At 41.8% G+C, this 26358-nt stretch overlaps 2 protein-coding genes across 2 annotated transcripts in view; both read left to right on the forward strand.

Annotated features, from left to right (window-relative positions):
• Positions 1 to 26358, forward strand: part of pyroxd1 (pyridine nucleotide-disulphide oxidoreductase domain 1) — a gene marked incomplete at its 5' end in the record, with an annotated part of 145045 nt that overhangs the window by 89892 nt on the left and 28795 nt on the right. The gene's annotated exons all lie outside the window — the stretch shown is intronic.
• Positions 1129 to 24238, forward strand: LOC311241284 (uncharacterized protein; the record flags this gene model as incomplete). Its single annotated transcript, XM_084330057.1, has 7 exons — positions 1129 to 1551; positions 3186 to 3243; positions 8343 to 8384; positions 8530 to 8598; positions 8697 to 8837; positions 19422 to 19585; positions 24203 to 24238. The coding sequence occupies exons 1-7, from the start codon at positions 1246 to 1248 to the stop codon at positions 24236 to 24238; spliced, it is 816 nt and encodes a 271-aa protein (XP_084186183.1). The 5' UTR covers positions 1129 to 1245.

Here is a 26358-nt window from a genome sequence, read left to right on the forward strand (position 1 = left end):
GGCAGCGATATCTACTAACTGAGTTTAAATATGACTACTCTCTATTTACTAACTGAGATTAAATATCACTATCATCTATATTTACTAACTGAGGTTAAATATTACCATTTATATTTACTAACTGAAGTTATATCTGACTATTCTCTAGTATATTTAGAGGTTGAGTAGTTTCCTGTGATATATCACATTCACACTCAAAACAAATATACCCTACCTGCAGTATTTTAGCCTGGTATCACCCTCAGTACCTGCAGTATTTTAGCCTGGTATCACCTTCAGTACCTGCAGTATTTTAGCCATCAGTATCTGTGTCATCAGTGTGCATGGGATGTATGAATCAGAGATATGAGCCTATAACGTACTGAATCTTCTAAACATGCACTCTTTAACTCTTCACAGTGTGAAAGTGCAGTCAACACTGAACCTTCACCTAAAGAGCAAGGGTTGGAACATGAAGATCTGCAACGTGAACAGTCCATGGATCTAGAACACAGGGAACTGACGGTGGATAAATCTCCACAAAGTGAGGAGATATCTGTGACGGTAGACAAAGACTTCCATTATAGAGCTGAGAAGGATGACGACTGTATAGTTATGTGTGTGGGCATGTCAGACCATACATTTGAACCCACAGACCCTGTTCTGCCACAGGATGTTGGAAATGAAGACCAAGAAGACGATGTAGTCATTCTTCCTCTTTGTGAGGCGCAAGACTCCACCTCAAAACTAGCAGCGGCGTCTCCCTCCTCTGACATAGAGGTGTTAGACTCTTTAGACGGGTCCCTAAAGGCCAAGAACATCAATTATGCACACTGTCCCATGTCTGCTGCCCCAGAGGAGGACAACGACATTCAGACCGGGGATCAGAACCCGGGGCCACAGATGACACCTTCATGTGAAACTGAGTCTGAGCCTGAACATGATGGGGAGCTAAGTACCTCTGAAACTGAACACAGTTCTGATTACTCAACATCTTCACTAAAATATAACTATTTAACGGGGTCTAAAATGTTTTCCAAAAAGCTTCCGAAGAGTTTCCGAAGAGCTCCTTCCAAGTCCGATAGTAAGGATGAAGAAGGCGAGAACACGCCAGAGAGTGACGAAGATGATTTGGCAAAGAATGTACGCGAGTGCCAAGAGAGGATACTTCCAACCACAACCAAAAGTGATTGTAGGATAAGAAAAACTGCCATTCAGCGCAATGTCATTCAGTGCAGGTCACCAACGACTTCAAGTGGCAAACACATGGCGACTGCTGAATCTGACTCTGAACCTGAGCAGTACAGTGAGAACACACGTAAGAGGAAACTGACCTACACTGCACCAGAGGGAGACTCTGTTACTTCACATAAGAGGCATGCAACTGAGCAGTCTCCTCAACAAGCCATCTTGTCTGAAATGCAAACTGAGGACAGCTCTGATGACTCCACAGTGTCTGGCAAAGACTTGTCCTCTTCTAGAAAACCTTTTTCAGGGTTCAGAAATGGCCCATCATCCTCCAGAGAAGGCCCCTCCACTTCCAGACATGCTCCATTCACCTCAAGGTTGAAAGTAAGTATTCTTTCCAGCTACTCTTAATTACATCAATATTGGGCATTCAGAACAGTTATGTTTGTAGGTAAAGTATTTACCATGTTTAAAGGTGCTATAGATAAAAAATGTTATGTAGAGTAATCATTAAAAAACATATACATCCACAGCTTTTAGAAAGATGCAGATTAAAATTATTGCTTTTTTCCATTACCCTTATCCTTGTAGCTAACACGCCAGGTTTCCATAGCCTACTTTCACTGTGCGTCACTATGTTTGGAGAGCTATATCTATATTCTATATTATAGCTATGGAGACAATACTATGGTCATTTGGCAGTGACTTTCTCCCGTCGAACATGCAAAAAAAGAGATTTTTTTTAACGTTTTTTACGTATACGTTCGCGCGTTATCCCGTGGTGAATATTGTATAGTTTAGGAGTGATCCGGGCTAATTCCTGAAAAGCTGAGTTATAGGGCGCTACGTGAATTCTGCTATACGCGTTAGAGTTTCTTGCCTGGACACGCTACTATTTCCAAATCAAATGTATATAATAGATATTATGTTTCATCATGAATGCATGAAAGGGGGGGGGGGTCGTTTTTTTATTCTTTGATCGCCAGTAACAAAATTCGTTTTATACACCACACACGCTGATCAGCTCAATCGATATGAAATCATGGTTGGATCAAAGTAGGATTGATGTCATATAGTCCTTACCTTTACTAGGAGGTATCCCAAAAAGAATATTCCAATTGTCTGATCGCGATTTCCAGTATTGGTGTCCATCGTGTCCCCAACATAATCCAGCACAACACATGCATCGAGGGCCATTGGACGCGTTTTCAATGTGATCGGGTGAACTGCTAGACTTGCCTGACCCAAAATACTGCACCCGGAGGGAATTAAATGTAACACCGGTGTGAAAAAAGGTTTCAAAGGGTGGGCGATACTGCCACCTAGCAGGATGCGGCCGGTATTGCACTCTAGCGATCTCAGAATGATTCCCTATGGTAACCCTGAGGTTCCTGTGCCTGAAATGAATAAAAAAATCAAATCAAATAAATAACGATCCAAAAACGTATATACGTTTATGGCACTGAACGGTTGGCGAGCAAACACTTATATATATATACGTGGTTGGCCGTGAATGAGTTAAAAAAATTGTTGTTCCAAAATGAATGTTGCAGCAGGCATGTATCGCCTCCCTACTTCCCATTTCTCCATGTGGAATGCGCCTGATTGGATAAAATGACATGCTGGAGCTCTTGTGCGACACCTTGTGGCTGAATGTTATCTATAGCACCTTTTAACAACCAGCAAATTCCCAAGAGAAAGTTGTATGTTATAATCCATGCACAGAATTCCTTTTTTTTTTTTATCTCAAGATTGGAACAGTAATGTATTTTATAGTTTATACATGACATGGCTTTCATTTTGGGTAAATGGAATTTGTTTATCACTGCGACTTGCGGCCCTGTAGTCATTCGAAAATAGTTACTGCATCTTAAAGGTTTACACATTTATTTAAAAAGAATTATGTGTACATTTTGACAGACCTAGAAAATATGAGTGACAATTAAAATATAAATAATTCACCATATTTGCTTGATCTAATTTGAATTCTTGTTCCGGACCTTTGTTTCTTTTCATAGGACACTGTGAGTGAAGGTTACAAATGGAAAGATAGGGAACAGTCATGTGAAACAAAAGGTAAGACCTGCCATTTTGCTTGGTAGGGTTCCTTCCATGCTCTAATCCAGTGGTTCCCAAAGTCGGGCCGCGAGCAGCCACGGGAGGGCCGCGAGATGATTTAAAAAAAATAAAAATAAAAAATTAAATATTTTTTATTTTATTTATTTTTAGGCCACTGAACTTAGAAGCAGGCCAGGACAGTGTTTCTAGTTGTATTCTAAAATTATATTCTATTGTATTCTAAAATGTGACTATGGTTTTATATTAACTTAATAAATAAACAAAAACGAAAAATCTACTTATTTCAACGAACATTTCAAACTAAATAACAGATTATGCACATAAAACGCTGAAAACAACCGAAGCAACAATAGTATTTTAATGAGGCTATTAAAGGAGCTCCCGTCTTATTCGGAGCTACTGAGAAATCTTGATCCCTAGTTAGACTGGCTGACGCGCCGTTATATTCCTGGTCTCATACCAAACAGTCCTTGTCCCAATGACACAATGCAGGCAGCTTACTTGAAAATGATATTTATTTGCTTCACCGTGCAAACAGAATATCCTTGTTTTTTGTTCCTTAAACTGATTAAATGATAATGAATATGATACCTAATTGGATACAAACATTTCGACCTGAGACCTGCGTCGTACGTGCGGTCAAAAACCATAGCCTTTTCCGGGTCAAAACTCCTCCTCCTACAGGTTTACCTGACGCTTAAATAAAAGAAGCGCCACCTTCTGGTCACATAAATCCACTGCACATTAATCCATTTTGGCCGTTACACACCGGCCCCTAATTGTTAAGGCAGGCAGACATAACAATTCAAAAAATAAATAAACAAAACAAATAAGAGCCAAAACATGTCACGGATTAAGTGCATCTACATTTCATGAACCAAACACAGTTTGGTCACCGGCCTTACAATGGTGCTACTTTTAGTCTGCAATTTCACAGACGCTGTCGTATCCCTGTTCCCTGTTTCCTCGAGTAGAGTCCTCCAAACAAACCTGTAGCACCGCCTCTCTGGGTGTGTGTGTGTGTGTGTGTGTGTGTGTGTATGGGCATGTACATGACGTAGGTTGGGGCGATCTGTGTGTATTTTTTTTCTTTGAGGGAGAGACGAGAGAGTAGAGCGCTGCGCCAAAGTAAGTAATCTCAACCGCGGCGGCTTATAAACTGATGTGAGGGATTGTGAGGAACATCACGATGTCCACGATACATTTAAAAAGTGTATCGTTTATGAACTGTACCCGATATTTATATAATAAAAACAGACGTACAGACTCTTGATTGATTGAAAGTCGTGATGGTCAGTCCTTGAAATAATAATCACCTTCAGCAATACAGAATGTTTCAAGATTCAAGAGGTTTATTTGTCACATACATACCAGGGCATACAGTGAAATGCGGGTGGCCAGGCTGCATGAATATTAAAGGCAACCAACTTGTGTTCAGCTTTTCTCTGATTGGCCACGCCGCTAGCCCGCCCCCTTTTGCCGCGAGCGCGGCAGGAACCTTCAAGTTCCCTGGTGCAAAATAAATCTGGTAGTTGGTTTATGACGTTAATTAATAATAAACACTGTTAGGACTCTTAATAATAAACACTGTTAGGACTATCTGACTCTTAATAATAAACACTGTTAGGACTATCTGACTCTTACTAATAAACACTGTTAGGACTATAAACACTGTTAGGACTATCTGACTCTTAATAATAAACACTTGTTAGGACTATCTCGATTCACGCGTCACTACTGTAACTAGAAACTCTGGGTGTCACTGTACATCAGTGTGGAGGCTAACGCCTGACTGATTAACTAGAAACTGTACGCTTGTAACGTTATATGTTATTTCGCGTTTTTAACGTCAGTCACTGTACATCAGTGTGGAGGCTGACGCCTGACTGATTAACTAGAAACTGTACGCTGTAACGTTATATGTACATCAGTGGAGGCTGCTGAAGCGGCAGCGGGGCGATGCGGTGGTTTCTCCCCGGCTTCCGTGCGCCGCCGCCGGCTTGACTCGGTCCAGCTCCAGCAGCAGCGGCCGTCTTCCGTTGTAGAAGCCCTTTCAATGACAGAGCTCTCATATTTTGCGAATGCATAAACTATATCTTAAATTATGGCTATGTGTCTAATATGGCTGTCGCTTATCAATGACTTCGCAACAGCCATATTAGACACGTAGCCATAATTTAAGATATAGTTTATGCATTCGCAAATATGAGAGCTCTGTCATTGAAGTGGGTGGTGGCAGCGTAACAGCGTTCACCCTGATGTAAAGTAGCGATTTTTATTGTTTTGTCATGACAAACCAATTACATAATACCTATGTGTAAAGAAACAACATATTCCAGTTAACGGTATATTTTTTTAATGATTCATTACGGTATAAATTAGGTTAACTTGAGCTGCGTATTGCTGGCTCTCATATTTGCGTTCACCCTGATGTAAACAATTCTACAACGGAAGACGGCCGCTGCCGCGGGCGGTGCAACTCTCTGCCGCGCGGTCACGTGGCCGTGTGGCCAATCAGAGAAACGCTGAAGGCTGAACACAAGTTGGTTGCCTTTAATATTCACACGGCCAGGCCCGCTTTGATTGTGCATTAATACTAAATAATAAAAGACATAATAAACGGGTAATAAAATAGACATGCTAAAGAGAGAGAGAATGAGGACCCACATCCTGTCTCATTATGCAAAACATGCCCCTTTTAGTTTGATTGTTTGAAGCCACGCCCCCTTTTGAGATTGGTCGAGGGGGTCAAGGAGGCGGGACTTCCGGTTTCGGAAGGGGTGGGGACTATAGGGGGAGGGACATACGGAGGCGGGACAAAATGGAGGCTGGATTTTCAGAATAAATCAACCGATTTTCAGAATAAATGTATGACCCTGTGTGTGTGTGTGTGTGTGTGTGTGTGTGTGAATGTTTTCTTGGAGAATGTCATAATCTTTAGACACTTGTGTTCAGAAAATATGTGTAGATAAACAAAAGTATCATAGAAACCTGTTTGGGTGTCAAAGTGAACCATCTCAGCAGGCAGGATGTGTCTCTGCCAATCTGAAACCCATCATGTTTTTACAGCAGGGATCTATGGTTTGAATATACCGTTAATACGGCCCAGTGATCAGCTTCTTCCCCCAGGCCATCAGAGCCTTGAACAATGAACATTGAGTGCCACAGAACACTGAACTATCCACACACAAGCACACATGAGCACACACACGACACGCACGCTGTGCACTAGCAGCCACTTTAACACTTTAACATGAGCGGGCACACACTCATGCCGCACTCACCCACACTTATTGCCAAAAGGAAAGGCCACTTTAAATTAGTATAGCAACAGTAACAGTGTATTGCACTACCAAAGCTACCTAGCATGTCCTATATGCTCTGTAAATAACTATGTACAGATACCGAGATGTCACACCATGTTACCTGTTATTGCACAATGTTGTTTTTATTGGATTCTATTATATGTTGTACCCAGGGTTAGAAATTAACATTTTTTTTCAAGGGCTTTTTTTGCCCCCCTTAATTGCTTTTCGGGGGCTTTTTTTGTATTTCGGGGGCACAACATTTTTATAATGAAAATTAACATAAAGATTATAAAACATTGTTGCCACTTTTTTTTACAGTCGTCGTCCCTATGTTTGATAACGTAATGTTAATGTCTCCATATATAGGGCTCTACGCTAACCTTTTTCCCAAGGAGCACATGTGCTCCTAAATAAAATGTTAATAAATAAAATCTAAATACAAATTTAGGAGCACACAGAAATTTAGGAGCACAGTGACAATTGTTCAAGTAACACACACACACACACGATGTGTGACATCATGGCTTGGTTTCATGTTTTGAGGTACCTTCAATTATCTGTAAATAATACATACATACTCTATCTAAATAGATTACATATTATTGTCCCTGAGTGAGGGCAAGTTGTGTTGTTGTCTTGATATAATAACCGGTTGCCTCTGGATCAATGAATGTCTAATATTGAATAATATTATTAGATATTTTATTTTTAACATCCCTAATTCCAACAGTCAAGAGGCTTGTTTCAAATTGATGAAAAACCCCACACACGCAACGTTTGTGAGTATAGGCTCTGGCCAGATCGATCAATGAAATACGTTGCGCGCTCAGCGCTGTGGAATGAAGGAAATGCGCATCGGGATCGGATTTGGATATTATTCTTTTGGAGTTGTGTTACAAATGGAATGGTCTTTCCCCGCCGAACACAAGTTACTTAACGTTACACAGCCAGGTCGCGCTATGCAGATGCTTAGCTTGCTAACGTTAAGATAGCAGTGTAATGCTTGATGAGAGCAGAGCGCTCTCTCTGTGTTCGCAGCACCTCTCAAGTGCCTGTAACACGCAGCGGGCCCCGCCTCCCTCCTCCTTGGAACAAACATTCCACCCAAAAACTGAATTTCAGTCCAGTTTCAATCTGAACTATTAACAGCGGAGCTGTTTTGTAATTCTTCACAATCACTCGTCTGTCTCGCACACTGCAAGTAAATGATTTTTCCGGTTTGCACACACACATATTATTAGGGGCAATACGAGGGAAATGCTCGCACTGTAGAGCATATATATAATTATATATATAATTAGTAAACTGTCGGGGGGCTTTTTTTGCCCCCCTTAACTGATATTCGGGGGCATTTGGTCAATTTTCGAGGGCATTTTGCCCCAAGCCCCCGTTAATTTCGAACCCTGGTTGTACCACTGTATTGCAGTCATAGGTGTGACCTCACCAGGTTCGCCAGATAATCTTCCTTGCGAATATCTGTCGCAACACAGCGTTATTGTCTTAGTTATAAAAGTGGAAGTAGATGACCACTAACGGAACGCTTACCTTACCTTTAGAAAGAAGGCGTAAGTGTGAACAATCAGAGGAGTTACCACTAAATGTTTTTTAAAAGCCCCCAGTTATAAAATACCCCGCCTGTATAAGGAAACTCAAAGTGTAGACTCTACATTCAACCAACAGTAATGGCTTTCGAAAACGGTATACTTGGGGGAGTCTGTTTTTAAAACGATACAAATTATGAAACTCAAGACTTCATTTACAACAACCGTAATTTCTTTTATGTTATAGATTCCTACCCTAAGCTCTGGGATGAAAGTTTACTGCACAATGGTAAGTACAAATTAATTAATTAATTAAGCAATGGCTGGATACTGTTACACAGGGTAAGTTTTATACATAGAGAATATAATTTCTGAATTAATATTACAAAAGGGACTTATGCTAATAGAACTAATATTTTTAAAACTCTTCTCAGATGGAGCTGAATCGCTGGATTTTGGAGACGTTAGCGACGCAGATATCCTGGGACAGCTTGACGACTGTGGTACGTACAAAACGAGTCTAATGGTAGATCATGAATATTTATGTCTTGATTCTTAAAAATGCTAATTATATTTATTCTTTTATTCTTGTTATACACAGCTGTCTTAGAGGACGAATGGGGTACTGCAATGCTTAAGGGACTAGACATCAAACAGGCTGACGAAGATCTACTCCGACCTAGATCTACTCGCCCTGCAGAAACCAGAGGGCCTCGTTCAAGATCTAACCCAGACCCCGGATGTGCGTCAGCCACACGTCAAGAAGAGCAAACGTATAGTAATATCATCTCATGCGAGGCTCCACGGTGCACTACCCTATTACAGTGAAAATGTTCAACAGAAATTCAGATACCTGAGAATGTAATTAGATAGAGGCTGGTCTTTTTTTGTCTTTTCTTTTTATTTTTGTAAACACATATAGCTAAATATAGATGAAGATATGATTCTTGAGAAGCATATGACCGCTACAGAAATACAGGAAGTCCTCAGTAGACTGGATGACTCTATACATGATCCTACTGAACTTGAAACGTATCTGCTGTCTAATGAAGCTATCGATGGGGGATTTAACATATCTATAGATAATCAACAAGATGTGATTGACGCTATCACAAATACCCCTGTAGATAACCCGGTAGACTTTGAAGAATATCTTCTTTCGACAGCGATGAATAATGCAATTACAGCGTTGAATAATTCTGTAGAAATTCCCCCTGTAACTGAAATCTTAGGAAGAGGAATTAACAGGGTTACGGTCGCCCCCTGCTCAGGTGAACACTGACTCATTACTCAGAGCTATACAAGAGACAGAGTTTAATCTTCTAAATCTAGGCGTTTTCATGAATGGCCATGATAGTAACCCTCCTGAAGATTCAACTGAACTAGACGAACTCTTTGCAGAATTAGAAGATTTACAAACATCAGTCCCACCGTGCATGCACAATCAGTCCCCTGCACACATCGTAAATCACACCCATCAGCCCCATCAGTAACACCTTTAACAGCCACATCGACACCTCTCTCAACTGAAGAGAGCCGTATACCAAAACCGCTGGCGACACCTTTATCATCCTCATCCTCTCCTCACTCAATCGCGGACAACCCTCCAGCACCAGCGAACCCTGTACATACAGGTCGTGGCATGGCAGAAGTACATAACCGAGAACCTTTTAATAATACAGAGATAAGAGAGTACTTCAACTTCCAACCAATGAATGGCGTACCAGACTTCCGTATATTCCATGATAGTGTCGTGGGCACCATGGAACGTATGTTAACAACACTCCAAAGTGTTACAAATGATAGGGACATCATACAGGTATCCTTAACAGGAGATGGTGTGGGAGACGAGGTCTATAAACTCCTACGAAACGGCCGTGAGAATCTTGATGATTTTTACCAAATACTCGATAAACTAGTGCAATCAACTCTTGCACTTCTCGCTGATAGCTCTTTAGAACTAGTAGCCCAGATCGTGCGCTGTCCTACGGGGATTGGGACCAGAAGAAAAATCGAGGGTGTATTAACTAGCGAAGTCCTCGCTAAGAAGAGACGTTTCTTAAACATCATACATAACCCAAATGATCAACAATGCTTTGCAACGAGTGTGGCAATGCTCATCGATCCATCTATAAATCAGGATGTGGGTTACCTACGCGGCAGAGAGTTGCATAAGCTTGCGAATATCCCTGAAGGGGCTGTGGCCTTTACCGATATACAACACTTTGAGAGGGCTCTAAAACGTCCGATAGTCGTATTCTTCCGAAATGCTAAAGGTTTGTCGCATTATAAATCGGGGTTTGAAGGACCAGAACCTACCCTGCATTTACTGCTGCACTGTGAACATTACTACGGTATAACCCAACTAAATTAGTTTATGGGTACAAAACACGTGTGTCCTGGATGTTTTGCAGGGTACAGTAGAAAGGGTGGGCACACTTGTAAGACTACCTGCAGTATTTGTCATAACGTTCAATGTCACACCAAACCAAAAGCGTCACTGAAATGCAAGGACTGTAATCGGGTTTGTCAATCGTCTTTCTGTTATGATGAACATAAAGCAAAGCGCTCAAACGCTCTAAAACAACGAAGTGTTTGTGAAACCAACAAAAAATGTGGTGATATGGTCTACATCGCGGCCTCTAAACCCAAAGAGCACAAATGCAAGGTGCCTATCTGCTATACGTGTAAGGAGCCTTTAGCTGACGCGGCCGCCAGACGTGATCATAAATGTTATTTCAAAACAGTCCCCGTCGACACGAAGCCTAAAGCTAACATAGTGTTTCATGACATTGAGACATTTGTAGGTGCTAACAACAAACATGTACCTTATCTCATATGTACTCAGACTAATGATCGAAAAGAATCATGAAAAGGACCCGACTGTGTTAAACGCTTCCTTAAACATTTTCGAAGACCACGCTATCACGGTTACACGTTCATTGCCCACAATAGCCGCGGTTTCGATAGTTATCTGGTGTTAAATCCATTGGTTAAAGAGGGTTTAACCCCTGATCTAATCACCCAAGGTAGTAAAATCCTATGTTTCGACGATAAAACATATCGACAGAGATATATTGACTCTGTATCCTTTCTACCCATGAAATTAGCAAAAATATAGGTCCATATCCATCACCAGAGGATTATAACCAAGATTGAATGTCATCGTCAGAACGAGAGAAATTTTTTCTCTGGTACGCTACCGTTAAGACGAGTGTCTTTAATTTTGCAGCAGAGGCTAAGCGTTATTGTACCAACGACGTAGATATCCTTAGCCGAGGTTGTCTGAAATTTCGGGACGATTTCATTAAAGAAACATCTGTGGATCCTTTTCAGTCAATTACCATCGCCGCGGCCTGCTTACGAGTTTTCAAAACAAAATATCTAAAGCCAGAGACCTTAGCCATACCGGACCCCGACAACTATAGAAGCCAGAAATGTTACTCTAATGCTGCCATACAATGGATGGAATACATGTCTAAAAAACATGGTATTTCTATAACACGTGCCTTGAACGGTGGAGAGAAAAAAGTAGGGCCCTACTCTATCGATGGCTATCATGAGAGAGACCTAGAGAGCGGTGGTAAAGAGAGACAGGCCTACGAGTTTTATGGATGTTTTTTTCATGGTTGTACAGAATGTTACAAGGCCCATGATTTGAATCCTTTAACCCGTAAACTGTATGGCGAGATGTATACAGATAGTCTAGCTAAGATAGCTGATTTAAAGGCCACATACGGTCTCGATACAACGGTCATATGGGAGCATGAATTGAAAGATACAGATGTACAAGTCATAGATTTCCTAAAACAATACCGGCCAGTCTAACCGAACAACCTTTGAACCCTCGAGATGCTTTGTATGGAGGTCATACATCTGCTATAAGACTACGCTACATAACCTCACCTGATGAGACAGTATCGTACAATGACGTGTGTTCATTATATCCACACTTGATGCGCAGTTCCGAATATTTCTATCCCACCGGACACCCCGTTATTATACGAAGCGATTTCAAAGACCTAAACACTTATTTCGGGCTGATCAAAGCCACCGTCATACCCCCTAGAGAACTATACTTTCCGGTCTTGCCCTACCGAGGGAACGGTAAACTCCTTTTCCCCTTGTGTCGAACGTGTGCTCTCGCGAATAATCAGAATACTGACTGCCTACACAGATGTAGAGAGAGCGTTAACAGGTGTATGGATTACCCCTGAGTTTAACAAAGCTATAGAGTTAGGTTATCGCGTAGCAGAAATCCATCAAGTATGCCACTGGGTAAATTGCAATTTTTTTAATTTGTTTGTCATGACAAACCAATTGCATAATCCAACATATGTGTAAAGGCACAACATGTTCCAGTTAATGGTATATTTTTTTAATGATTCGTTACGTCAATACTTCCATGCGTATAAATTGAGGAAGGCGAGAACACACAGGGACCTCTGCCGCGCGCTGCAACACACAGAGCGGCAGGCATGGATAAGGGGGCGTGCTAGCGCGCGGTCACGTGGGCGTCGTGAACGCAAGTTAGTTACCTTAAGTGTTCACTACACCCGATTAGCAATTCTAGGTTAACCCTTTAATCACCAAGGACGAGTTAACACGTCATTCTCCGCCATGCGTAATCTGCCAATGACGCCGTAACACGTCATTGAGATCAATATTTCAAAAATCTGTGCTGGCAATCATATTTCACCCACGGAGACTTGAGATCTCCTGTTGATCTCCTCTCAACTCTCCAACGGTTCAAGAGCGCCATCTGGTGGCCGATCGGCGGATCGCCCAAACGGCAAACCGGAAACGGAAATTGGTGCTCATCCAAATTCGGTCCGGCCACTCGCTATAGCTCCCGGGGCTCCATCTCGACACACTGGATAATCAATCGCTCGCCCTAACTCAATAAACAACGTTATTTGGACGTATATAGTATTATACAACCTGGAAAGGGTTCATCTAGATCAACATCTCATAATAGAAAACTGTCTACTCCAAGCTGATCGCCCAACGGCCCGAGGAGACTGGGGTAAGTTTCAGCGTTTATTATTACCGTGTTCGATACAAACTGCTCTGATGATCATATCACCCACACTACATGAATCATCTAACGTTGGCCACAGAATTATAAACGACCCCCCCCCCCATCCGGTCAACATCAGATGATGAGTAGTAACTTCTAGAAGCACGTACATTTGAAATGTTTTATCTGGCGCCGATCGCTATCAAACTGTATTTGATCATCAATATAATGCATTTAGGGCTATAAATCACGTTCTGCAGAATGCTGCAGAAAACGATAAAAACATATTTATACTTTAGACCATATTTTAGTTTGAATATGTGAATGAAAAAGTAGAACGTTGCTACATCCTAAACGATAGATACAGCGATTGAATGGGCCATAGTAATGTCAATTTAGCAATACAATTAAAAAGGTTATAGCCCTGCAAAGAAGGGGAACATCTCCATAGACTTTCAACAGTGCAGATAGGGGTATATGATCAGAATAATCCCTGGCAGATAAAGGGTTAAACTATTTTTTTTTATTTTTTTTTTAATCTTTTTCCCCCTCCTTTTTCCTCTGTTTTTCTCCCATCCCAATGTTAGTTGTTACGCCAATTCCCAATCCCCTTCCTGGTCGCTGCGCACCTACCCCCCACAGTCGGTCTGGGAGAGTGGAGGCTATCACGTGCTTCCTCCGACACGTCTAGCCAATCAACCGCTTCTTTTCACCTGGCAGCGCGGACTTTCACTGAGAGGGTGTAACGTGTGGAAGGATCACACTACCCCCCTTAGATCTTATCCTTGCTGAGCAGGCGCCCCGACCGAACTGTAGGAGTCGCTGTTTACAACGACCAGGACCCACCTATCAGCTTTCCCACCCCTAACACTGCCAATTGTGTTAGTATGAACGACCAGCCAAGCTGATAGCAATGTGGAGAGCTGGGCTCGAACCCAGCGTCTCCTGCATTGGTGGCGAGCGCCTTGCCCACTACACCACCTAGCCGCCCTTGGTGGTTACTATTTTGATCAAAAGTAATTTACTGTATTTCTATGGCATTTACACTTAACGCACATTTTTTTACAGTGTAGGCTGATGAATGAACAAGAATCCACTTGATAAAGTAAAAATGTGATGAAAACTAATAACCACGACTTGGGTCCAGTGAAAACAGACGACTGACTGACTGATTTTATTCAACAAAAATACGATGCCGGTGCAGACAACGCTCAGCGTTTGCTTAAAGTTGGGACATTTGCACGAGGTGCGCTTGATTTCTATCACAGGCCAGTTGAATTGCTCCTGGGTGAGGCAGCGGGCCGGATGAAAATGCCAGGTGGGCCGGCATAATGATACTAGTAAAACATTTTTAAATATTAAATAGCAAATAGAATCAATTGTTGTTTTTCTGGTAAATTAATAGTTTAGATGAATCGATAACAAAATAATGGTTAGTTGCAGCCCTAGTGTTGGTGCCGTGTACAGGAGTTCAGTCGTAGGTGAAGAGGTATTCAGTACATGGTTCTGGGTCTGTAGTAAGAAACATGAGCATCACGTTCTGTTCAATGTTGCTTCCAAATAAAAAGAGAAAATGCCTTTCATTTGTATTTAGTTTAAACTCAGGATTATTCAAAAGTAGTCATGGATTAATTATGTGGTTATTTTGTAAACAAATGTTTCATCCAATTTACAGAAAACATACTATATCGATATATATATTGTTACAGATACCGGTATATGAAATTTCCCATAGTGTGATGTAATATTTTATCCATAAGGTGACACTTAAATCTGTCATAACCTGAGACTAAAGGGGCTTTAGTCCTGGACTAAATTAAACTGACCTTAACCATAGCCACGATAACCACTCCTGCTCCAGAAACTGTTGACTAACTGGTGCTTGAAACAAAGTGGTTTAAGTCTATAACTGTAGATGACTACACTGTTCTTAAACTATAAAACCAAGATACATACCATTATAAACCTCTTAAGAATAGAAACTAAAGCTGAATAAAATAACCAATTATCTTTCTCTCCTTCCTCTGACACTCTTCTCCATCACTATCTCCATCCAGATAGCTGAGCTGTCCTGTCAGGCCTGGGAAGAAATCTGAGTAATCTGAAATCACACCAGAGAATTCACACAGGATGGAAGCCTCCTTCTGTGACCAGTGTGGGAAGAACTTTAGGACAAGTACACATCTTCTGATTCATCAGCAAATCCATACAGCAGAGAAGCCACATCATTGTGGTCTGTGTGAGAAGAGATTCAGTCAATTAGAATATTCGAGAAAACATGCCAAAATCCACTTGGGAGAAAAGATTCAGTGAAATGTCAAACTTGTCAATTCATGACCCACCACTGTGTCCTTTATGATATATATGATACACTGTGTCCTTTATGATATATATGATACACTGTGTCCTTTATGATATATATGATACACTGTGTCCTTTATGATATATATATGATGCCACCACTGTGTCCTTTATGATATATATATGATGCCACCACTGTGTCCTTTATGATATATATGATGCCACCACTGTGTCCTTTATGATATATATGATACCACCACTGTGTCCTTTATGATAGATATGATGCCACCACTGTGTCCTTTATGATAGATATGATACCCACCACTGTGTCCTTTATGATATATGATGCCACCACTGTGTCCTTTATGATATATATATATGATACCCACCACTGTGTCCTTTATGATATATACTGTATGATACCCACCACTGTGTCCTTTATGAAAAGGGAACATTAATTAATACTTTCAGATTCCTTTATTAAGCCATTTGTGTAAAACACATTGGTAATTTTCACAGTAACAACAACACAGACACAGGACAAAAAAACAGTGCAGTGGAGGATTAATAATTTAAATACATATATATATATATATATATATATATATATATATATATATATATATATATATATATATATATATATATATATATATATATATATATATAGTGCAGAGTTCCAGTAAAGACCAGTGCAGTGTCATTGTGCCAGTAACTTAAAGAATATCCACATTACCACTAATTCTTAACATTGAAAACAACATAAAATAAATAATATCAGTATCCATAATGTAGTACAAAAGAAAACAACAGTAGTCACCTCCCCTTTCCTATTTTTGGTAATTTGCAAATATTTGTTTCTTTAAATAGAGCAATATTTCTGCTTTCCTTAATTGTATCTTCTAGCCCATTCCACACAGTTACTCCATAGGATGATATGCACCTGCTCCTGAGATTGGTGCGAGCGTAACGTTTATCAAAGTTGCCGTTATTATTTCCCTGTCCCTCTATAAATATTTGTATTATGTTACCTGGGAGTTCTTGAGTCTTTGCTCGATACATTATCTCTGCCAGTTTACATTTGAATAAATCCATTCGCTTTAAGGCATTTGACGAGCAAGTTATTTGTGTGATCCCGAAATCTGACCTTGTGTACAATTCTCATCGCTTTTTTCTGTAGTATTATTAATGGTTTTAAAGTGCTTATGTATGCATTCCCCCATATCTCCACACAGTAACTCAAATATGGTAAGACAGTATATTTAGGTATTTCTCTTGCCATCAAAGTTGATATTTGCTACAGTAGAATCGGTCATTAGCGTCGTTGGCTCAGTGGTCTGCTGTTGTGGCCCCCATCTTGTGCACTTCAGCCCCAGCCTCGTATGTTATCCGGACTGATGGAGGTTACGGCTCTTTGATGGGATCGGATATTTAGGCTCCGTCTCTTTCCAAGAACCTAGAATAACGGGTCATCGTTCTTTCTTTAGGGGGTTTGATTGATTGATTGATTGATTGAAAACGTCATTAATGGTTTGCAGAATGTGCACAATACAGTACAGCTCAATACTAACGACTGCTAAGAGGATGAAGACCATGCGGAAAAAGACTTTTGTCTTGTTTACATAAGGGTCCTCCATTTTCCAAGACATTTATGACATACAAATATATGGTACTGTGTAAGAAAGAGAGAACATCATAAAAAAATATACATCTCTTAATATCTAAAAACAACCACAAGTAGTGCAGTTCATCACTTTAATAGGTATGTGACTGGCAAAGGACATTAATATTGCAAACAGGGCACACAAAATCCAAACCTTAACAAGAAATGTCTTCAGACAAACATTTTTCTTTATTTGCCCATAATGGTAAATTGCAGGGACATAACTGTATATAAGACATCAATATGTTACACTTCAAATTAGCAGTTTAAATTGGTCATACAATATTTTTTTATTGAGAAAGTGTGTAAATCACTAATAGAACAAAAACAACAAACTGTGTGTGTGCGCGCACACGTGTCACAGATCTAGCATGTCTGCTGGCCACTTTTTCATATTTGTCTTCCTGGCCCTCTTAGAAGACGAAGACCATTTGGCTGCTACATGGCTCGGTTGACTTGCTCCAGCCTTCCTGATACGGATCAAGTCTTCAGCAGTGGAGGCTGCTGCTGTTCTTAATACCATTCTGGGCTGAAAACCCACGCTCTCACTGAGCAGAGGAGATCGGCATCACAAGCAGTATTTCAGCCAAGTGCAGGAAGTTCTGAAATAAAAGTAACTATGAGTAAAACCCAATTAATTTAATCTGCAGAGTACACACGACTTTGTAAATTCTGAAGAATATAAAATATTCCCCACAAACCTCTGAGCGATATGGCTCCTTGGTGAGCAGTGTCTGCCACAGCCCTAGGTGTGACTTGTCTGTGAAAGTGGTCCTGATGAGGGTCTTCAGCTGCTGCCATTCCTGAAGGACCTGCTCCGACTGGCATCCACCACTAGATGTCACTAGAGATACAGGGGGAGAGAATAAGGTATGGGAACATTTAGACGTAAGAAATGTGTGAAACTTAAAACATTGAACATGTTATAGATTCATTAGAATTTGTGCTGTCAATAGATTAAAAAAATTAACTAATTCATCTCACAATTTTCTGTAATTAATCTAGATTAATAATCACATTTTTCTACTTATGACCGAAGCTTGTAACAGATATTTACTTGAGTAAAATCATGGAAATAATGTAGAGTCAACACAAAGAAAGTATATTTAGATTCAAAGACTATTTTAATAGCTTTCTTTGAATACAGTGTCTCTCCTGTGAAATACAAATGTTCAACAAAACCATCAACATTGACTCAGCTTTAAAGACCTCTTTCTTATATCCGCAGCGCTTAACGGAAATAAAAACAACCCAGGCCTATGATAAAGTGCAGATTGGCTTAGAGGACGATAATGTCTTGTATGAACTACCGGTAATATAAATCATATTAATGTTGGGATTTCCGTTCAACTCAAATCATTATTATTATTATTGCATGGGATTTTTGTTAATGATAATAAGGGTTGCACAACCACCAAAAGCATGTGTGCACACATGCACACATTTTAATACTTTATTTGGTTCCACAAATTATATTACATAAACAGGGACAGAGCAATATTTGGCAATTTGTTTGGCTTTTCTTTTAGACATTGCAGCAATTCTCAGACCGGTCATGGTGCATTTGTATACATGGCCAAGACTTCCGAATACAAGTACACTATATCTACACCTATACCCAAGGTCAGCCATCACACTGAGCAGTGGTTGGTATTTGATATACTTGTCCCGGAAGGCCTGGTCCATGTACAGATCAAAGGTACAGCCTACTTCTATGACCACCACCTCCCTGTGGCTGGTGTCAACAAAAACAACGTCCGGTGTATTTGGTATGTTAGCAAAGACATCGTTGGTAAGGCCAAACCACTCTGGTTTCACTCTGGCATGTTTGTACATTGCTGCGCTAGATGGTGATATGTTCCGTACCGCATCAGACACAATGTCCACAATACGGTCATGATGAGCGATGTACAGGTGTTTGTATGCATTACATCCGTTTGTTATGTGTGCAATGGATTCTAGGTGTTGTGAATCCTGATGGTTTAAACAGAATGGACTGAGTTTGAGGATACCAAGTGGACAGATTGTATTGAGTGGGTAATACCTGCAGTCTTGCTTTGATGGTACATTTTAAAACATCCTCACCAACAGCGGCGTTCTTAAACACTGAGTGTGAGACCGAGTGGTCAGCAAACTCCAAACAAGCTAGCTTTCCCTGTAATCTGAGTCCACACCAGTGCTGCCTGATCTCAGACTGCTTCATGCTAAGCAGAACCCTCCTTAACAGGTGTTACAACCTGGACGATTACACAGAGACTGTGACGTCATTTGTCGGCTTCTGTGAGGAGGAGTGTGTTTCCGCTCCAGGAAAGTCTATAACAATGACAAACCCTGGTTTACAGCCCAGCTGCGTCAGCTTAGGATTGGGAAGGAGAAGGCCAGACGGAGTGGGGACAAGGCTTGTTTTAAGGAGGCCAAGTACAGATTCGAGAGAGCAGTGAAGGAGGCGAAACAGCGCTTCTCGGGGAAACTGCAGCTGCAGTTCTCCGAGGGGAACTCCTCCTCAGTCTGGAAAGGTCTAAAAACCATCACCAACTACAAGCCAAAATCACTCCAAAATCCCCACAGACGTCTGACAACCTTCTACTGGCAAATGAGCTCAATGAGTTTTACTGCCGGTTTGACAGGGAACCCCCAGCCCCCTTTCCTCTCACCCCCAGACCACAATCACCCCCCCCCCCCGGTCCCCAGTGGTAACCCTGTCTCCCCTACCACCCACCCCCCATTCCCCTCTCCCGCCACCCCTCCCCCCCTCCCCCCCCCCCCCCCCCTCTCTGTCACAGAAAGAGAGGTGAACCGCCTGTTTAAGAGCCAAAACCCCCGGCCGGAAGGCAGCCGGTCCTGACTCTATCTCACCCGCCACCCTGAAGCACTGCGCCGACCAGCTGTCCCCAGTGTTCACTAACATTTTTAACACCTCACTGGAGCTGTGTCGGGTCCCAGCATGTTTTAAGGCTTCGACCATCATAGTTAGGGAATTTTAGCAAGATGTTTGGACCATCTGTGAAAAATTTTATTACCAATAGCTTTCTTCACCAAAGTGTTCCTATAGGTGTCTACTAACACCTCTCAATTTATTCAAACCCAAATCCTCGGGGAAAATTCTGGAGAGCCAATCAAAGTTAAGGAGCCCAGGGGGCTTGGGCGAAAAATATGAAAAAAATTAAAATCAAATATTCATCATCATCATTTATTTATTCGTACATGGAATTACCACAGTCCAACAGTACATATTCATATAATTCACCAAAAATACCATGGCCTCCCAGTGTGTTTTAAGGCCTCGACCATCATCCCCGTCCCCAAGAAGGCCAAGGTCACAGGCCTTAACGACTACAGACCGGTCGCCCTGACGTCTGTGGTCATGAAGGTCTTTGAGCGCCTTGTCCTGGCCCACCTGAAGTCCACCACAGACCCTCTCCTGGACCCCCTGCAGTTTGCATACAGAGCCAACCGTTCCACGGACGATGCTGTGAACATGGCTCTGCATTATGTCCTGGAACACCTGGACACTGCAGGGACCTACGCCAGGATTCTGTTGGTGGACTTCAGCTCTGCCTTCAACACCATACTCCCGCACATCCTGGAGCACCAGATGTCCCTGCTGCAGGTGCCGGACTCTACCTGCAGGTGGATCACGGACTTCCTGACTAACAGGTCACAGCGGGTGAAGTTGGGAATCAACATCTCCGATCCCAAGTCCATCAGCACTGGCTCCCCACAGGGCTGTGTTCTGTCCCCACTACTATTCTCCCTGTACACCAACAGCTGCGTCTCTCTGCACCCCTCGGTCAAACTCCTGAAGTTTGCGGACGACGGTCTCATATCCAGGGGGGACGAGTCCGCCTACAGGAGGGAGATCGAGAGGCTGCTGAGCTAGTGCAGCTGCAACAACCTGGACCTCAACGCCCAGAAAACAGTGGAGATGGTAGTGGACTTCAGGCGGAAGGCAGCCCCCCCCACCCGATCATTCTGGGAGGCACCCCGGTGGCCTCTGTGGAGTCCTGCTGCTTCCTCGGCATGACACTCTCCCGGGACCTAAAATGGGAGCTGAACACCATCGCTCTCAATAAAAAGGCCCGGAAGAGGATGTACTTCCTACGTCAGCTGAGGAAGTTCAGGCTGCCGAGGACCATGATGGTCCAGTTTTACACCGCCATCATCCAGTCCATCCTCACCCTCTCCATCATCACCTGGTTCCCTGCAGCCACGGTCAGAGACAAGGCCAAGCTGCAGCGGGTGATTCGCTCGGCGGAGAGGGTGATCGGCTGCCCCCTTCCCTCCCTCGAGTCCCTACATTGCACCAGGGCCTTGAGGAGGGCGAGGAAGATCATGGCAGACCCCGCCCACCCGGGTCACAACCTCTTCAACATGCTCCCCCACGGCAGGCGGCTACGGCTGCCCAAGACACTAAAGTCCCGCCACAGACTGAGTTTCTTCTCCTCAGCAGCTCGCCTAGTAAACGAGTCAGGTGTCCCCCTGCTCCCCCCCCCCCCCTCTATGGCGAGCTGCTAGGGCTGGACTTCTGGACTTGAACTTTGTGTTGCACTGTATCCATGTCCCCAACCACCGCACTTTCACAGTCTTATTGTTGTCTCACTGTTATGTCCTGTCTTGCACTTTACTTAAAATTATTTATTTACTGTTGTATTGTTCTTAATTGTGAAAAAACGTATGCACTGTAATGCCAAAACACGTTCCATTTTGTACCTGTATGAAATGGCGAATAAAGTAATCTGAATCTGAATCTTTGTTGACAAACTCTATATCGATGGCATCCTTTATAGGAATCCTCGTACAACATACTGGCTGAGTGGTGGTGAAGATCATATCGTTCGCTATGCTCAGGATAATCTTCGGAATATCCAGCATGCTGCCCCCGTAACCAGGGCTACTGCCCCAGCGACTGTAAACATTTGAAGCATGCTTCACAGCCGATGTAAACATGGACGCATGGTGATGACGTCAGCAGCACGCTGTCCTTACCAAGACTACCTGGACTGCATTCTGTGATGTTGATCCTGCAGACAACTGTAGATAAGTATCACAAGACATTCTTTTGCCTATTTTTCCAATTTCTTTTAATGTTCCTTCTCATATATTATTTCTTCTCATATATTATAATTCTAGTACTATTAATTAATATTGGTTATATGAGTTATGAATTGATTGGTTGGTTTATTGAGTAATAATTAATATTATTATGTTATTTTCCTTTTCTTTCATTTAGAATTCATGTCTTTTGAATTATTTGTATGCACGTAGAAGATATGTATGCACATATGTAGGTGTGCATGTTTGTATAGGTATGCATGTGTATATATACCTATGTATTTCCGTATGCACTGATATCATTGTCCATCCGATCTCTCTCTCTCTTTCTCCCCCCCCCATCTATATTCTCATCTTTTGGCTAGGGAGTTGTGGTTATCATTAGGCTACTCACCCAAAATCCTTGGACCTATGGGGTTAAGGTTAAACGGGCTGGGTGGTTCTGTGTTGGTTGTTGTTTTGATATTGTCTGTCTGTGTTTTGTCTGTTCGTCTTGTCTTGTGTTGTCCTATCTGGTTATGTCTTGTCTTGTTATGTATTGTTTTGTTATGTCCTGACAGCCTGTATCAGTTCCGCAACCGTTTCCATTTCCGGGGTAGGCCTGATTGGCCGAGACGGCCACGTGACGCGCGTGGCACGCCCCCGCGGCAGCAAGCGCCCTACTGCTGGAGTTCGCCTCGCCTTTCACATCGCTGCCGTTGGCGAAAGCAGGATGAGGCGAGAGCGTAGATTTCGCTTTGTATCATTTAATCATTTATCATTTAACATTTGAAAGGCATACATTGTTGTCATACAGAAGTACAGAATACTTTTATCCAAAATGCTTCTTACTGTTACAGTCAGTCAGTGGCCAATCAGAGAGCGTCTCCGAGAGAGACCCAGAGTGTTTGTTTACATTTTGTCTGTATCCAGAAAAAGTTACAGAATGTACCTGACAAGGTTCAAGTTTCAAGTTCAAGTTTGTTTATTATTTGTCATAATAAAATACAGAATACTTTATGATGAAATGCTTGCTTCTGTATGAGCCCCTGAGAGTGTGATCCATACAGTAAAAAAGAATGTAAGTCAAAAAAAGTGAAGTAAGTAAAAAGTAAGTAAAGGAATATTCAGTCAATATACAATACAGAGTCAAATGAGTAACAGTGAGGTACAATGCAGAAATGAGATGAAGTACAAAACTTAGGGTAAGGTGCAAATGAGGTATGAATGTAGTGCAAATCTCTTTAATAATAGATACATATAAGTGTCTAAAGTGAGTGGTAAGGTGAGTGTTTGTTTAAAGTGCGTGGATGTGTGTGCAGTGAGTGTAGATGGTGGGTTGTTGTTATAGTGTCATACTGTCATTGTCATTGTAGTGTCAACGTTAGCTAAAACGGTGTCATTAAAAGCCTCTTCAAGCTAATATTCAAAACGCAGCATTGAGGAACTTTTATTCTGAAGTGTAAAATTCACCTCAACGGCTCCCTTGGCTCTGTTGTGATTGATTGATTGATTGATTGAAAACTTTATTAACAGATTGCAGAATGGGTACAATACAGTACAGCTCAATACACACAATTGTTAAGGGGATGCAGACCAGAGAAAGACTTCCGTCTTGTTTACACCAGGGTCCCCCATTTTCAATTCATCAGGACATATAATATGACATACATGACATACAGATAGACAGGGGGGCGGAACCAAAGTATAATGGAGGTCAACAATTGGCTGAAAGTTACACCTCATATATATACAGTATATGTGGTAAATATAAATATATAAATGTACATATATGGTATATACAGCACTATTGTACGTATGCTACCATACAGAGTTATTGAGATATTACTGTATATCAATTAAGAAGATATGGTGTAATAATGAACGGCTGGTCAAACCAAACCTCACACAGATTGTTCGTCACAATCTTCCCATCGTTTGGAACGAGGACCGGACTCAACCGCATAGAAAGATATTCAATAAGAGTGTAATTAACGTCGCCGGCCGGACCAATGGAGAAGCATTCAGACTCAAGTCCGTTGAATTACGTTCTCATTGAATGTAATCCCTTTGTGCTTCTCTGATTGGTTAGAAGGAGGAGCGCCACTGCTGCTACACGGAACAATAAACCGCACCGTGTTCTGAATTAATGAAAAATTAACGAATGAAACTGGACTTTGAAGAAGTCTTTATTTGTAGCACATTGACACATCGTCACACCGGATCTCCTCTCTGGTAAACAAGAATACCCTGAAGACTCTGGCAGGAGCACTCATTCAAGGGTACTACGACTATGCTTGCACCTCATGGTACCAAAGCACCTCAAAGGCGCTAAAAACAAAATTACAAACATCTCAAAACAAACTGGTCAGACTACTGCTTGACCTTACTCCTAGAACCCACCTCACCCCTGCCCACTTTGACAACCTAGGATGGCTTAGAGTAGACGACAGAGTACAGCAACTTGCAATGGGCCTGGTCTACAAGATACACTACATGACCAAGGTACCCATGTACATGTCAAAATACTTCCCAAAGGTCAGTGAATACCACGATCACAACACCAGAGGGAGCGCCACAAATCACGTTAAACCCAGATTCGGCTCAAATAAGGGACTAAACACGTTTTCGCAATTATGCCACATCAATGTGGAACGCCCTACCCAAAGCTGTAAAGGAATGTGGATCACTACCCACTTTCAAAACCACTCTCAAGAGACACCTACGGGAGACTGCAATTCAAAACTGGCCCCTGTAAATGTCCTAACCCAACCCCCTCCAATGTACAGTAATTTACCTAGTATGGTTTTGTCAATAGTCCAATGTACAATTTTGCTTGTTTGTACAGTGTCTCCCCCCCCCCCCTCAATGTACAGTTTTGCTTGTTTATACAGTGTTTCTCCCCCCCCCCCCCCCCCCCAACCACCTCCAATGTAAATTACCCAGTATGGTTGACAATATCCCAATGTACCCAACCCCCCCCCCCCCACACAACCCCACCCAACCTCCTCCAATGTACAGTTTCTACGTCAAATGTATATACTCCCTTTTCTTGACTCCTTCTGTATCACAAACAGTACTGTATTTGCAAATCTGGTATGTCATAAATGTATAGTAGCAGTACTGAATATCTGTATGTCATGTATGTCATATATGTCCTGATGAATTGAAAATGGGGGACCCTGATGTAAACAAGACGAAAGTCTTTCTCTGGTCTGCATCCCCTTAACAATTGTGTGTATTGAGCTGTACTGTATTGTACCCATTCTGCAATCTGTTAATAAAGTTTTCATTCATTCATTCATTCACACAGGAGTCTGCATCATAAAATAAGGTCAATACAATTAACGAAATGTGTGCAAAAAAAGTTAGTTAGTGCTGCAATTATATGGACTTTGTCCATAAAATTACATTTACGATCATGTACCATATTCTCAAATAGCATAATTCTGCAGATGCTCCACGGCAGGTTGACCAGTTCAATCAAAGAGACTGGAAGGATTCGCTTTTCTTCTCGAACACGATGTTTGAACCTGCGGCTCGCCGTAGGCGTCACTAAACACGGAAGCAGTGCGCAGCACAGTTGAGCTGTATGGTGTCACATTTGATTTGAGCTAAATAAAATGTTTACATATATTATACTGTATCTACACACATTTCGATGCTTACATCACAATATTAGTTTGGTCTGAAACGCCTTATTTATTAGCTAGCAATGTGTCGTCGTGTTCGAAGGACCGGAGCACAATAACAGTGTGCAGCAGCTCTAAACTGAGCATGTTCAGTTAGCATCACACAGCAGTCAAGTTAGCTCTAAAGCTAACACACGTTAGCTGGACGGAATGGCAGATTATACAACAGAGACAACGTTCAAGTTCGTGGTCGTAGGAGGTGGGATCGCAGGTGTAACGTGCGCTGAGCAGGTGAAACTGAAGTGGTGTTTTATACGTTGTAGCTAAATCCCCTGTGTGTACGCTAAATGCGGGCCTATTAGTAAATTATATTATTCATTATTTACAAACGGTGTCTATGGTGAAAGATACTGTTGGTCATTGTTGGGTAAAACGATCTCTGGCTGAGAATGTTGTCATTATACCATTGTCCTAACTGTTCTTAGATAGGGTCTGAATCTCATGTTGTTGCATCCCCTTAACAATTGTGTGTATTGAGCTGTACTGTATTGTACCCATTCTGCAATCTGTTAATAAAGTTTTCAATCAATCAATTCAGTCTACTAATGACTGGATT

The sequence above is a fragment of the Notolepis coatsorum genome, assembly GCF_963971535.1.
Source record: "Notolepis coatsorum genome assembly, chromosome: 15".
In the NCBI taxonomy this organism is placed as follows: domain Eukaryota; kingdom Metazoa; phylum Chordata; class Actinopteri; order Aulopiformes; family Paralepididae; genus Notolepis; species Notolepis coatsorum.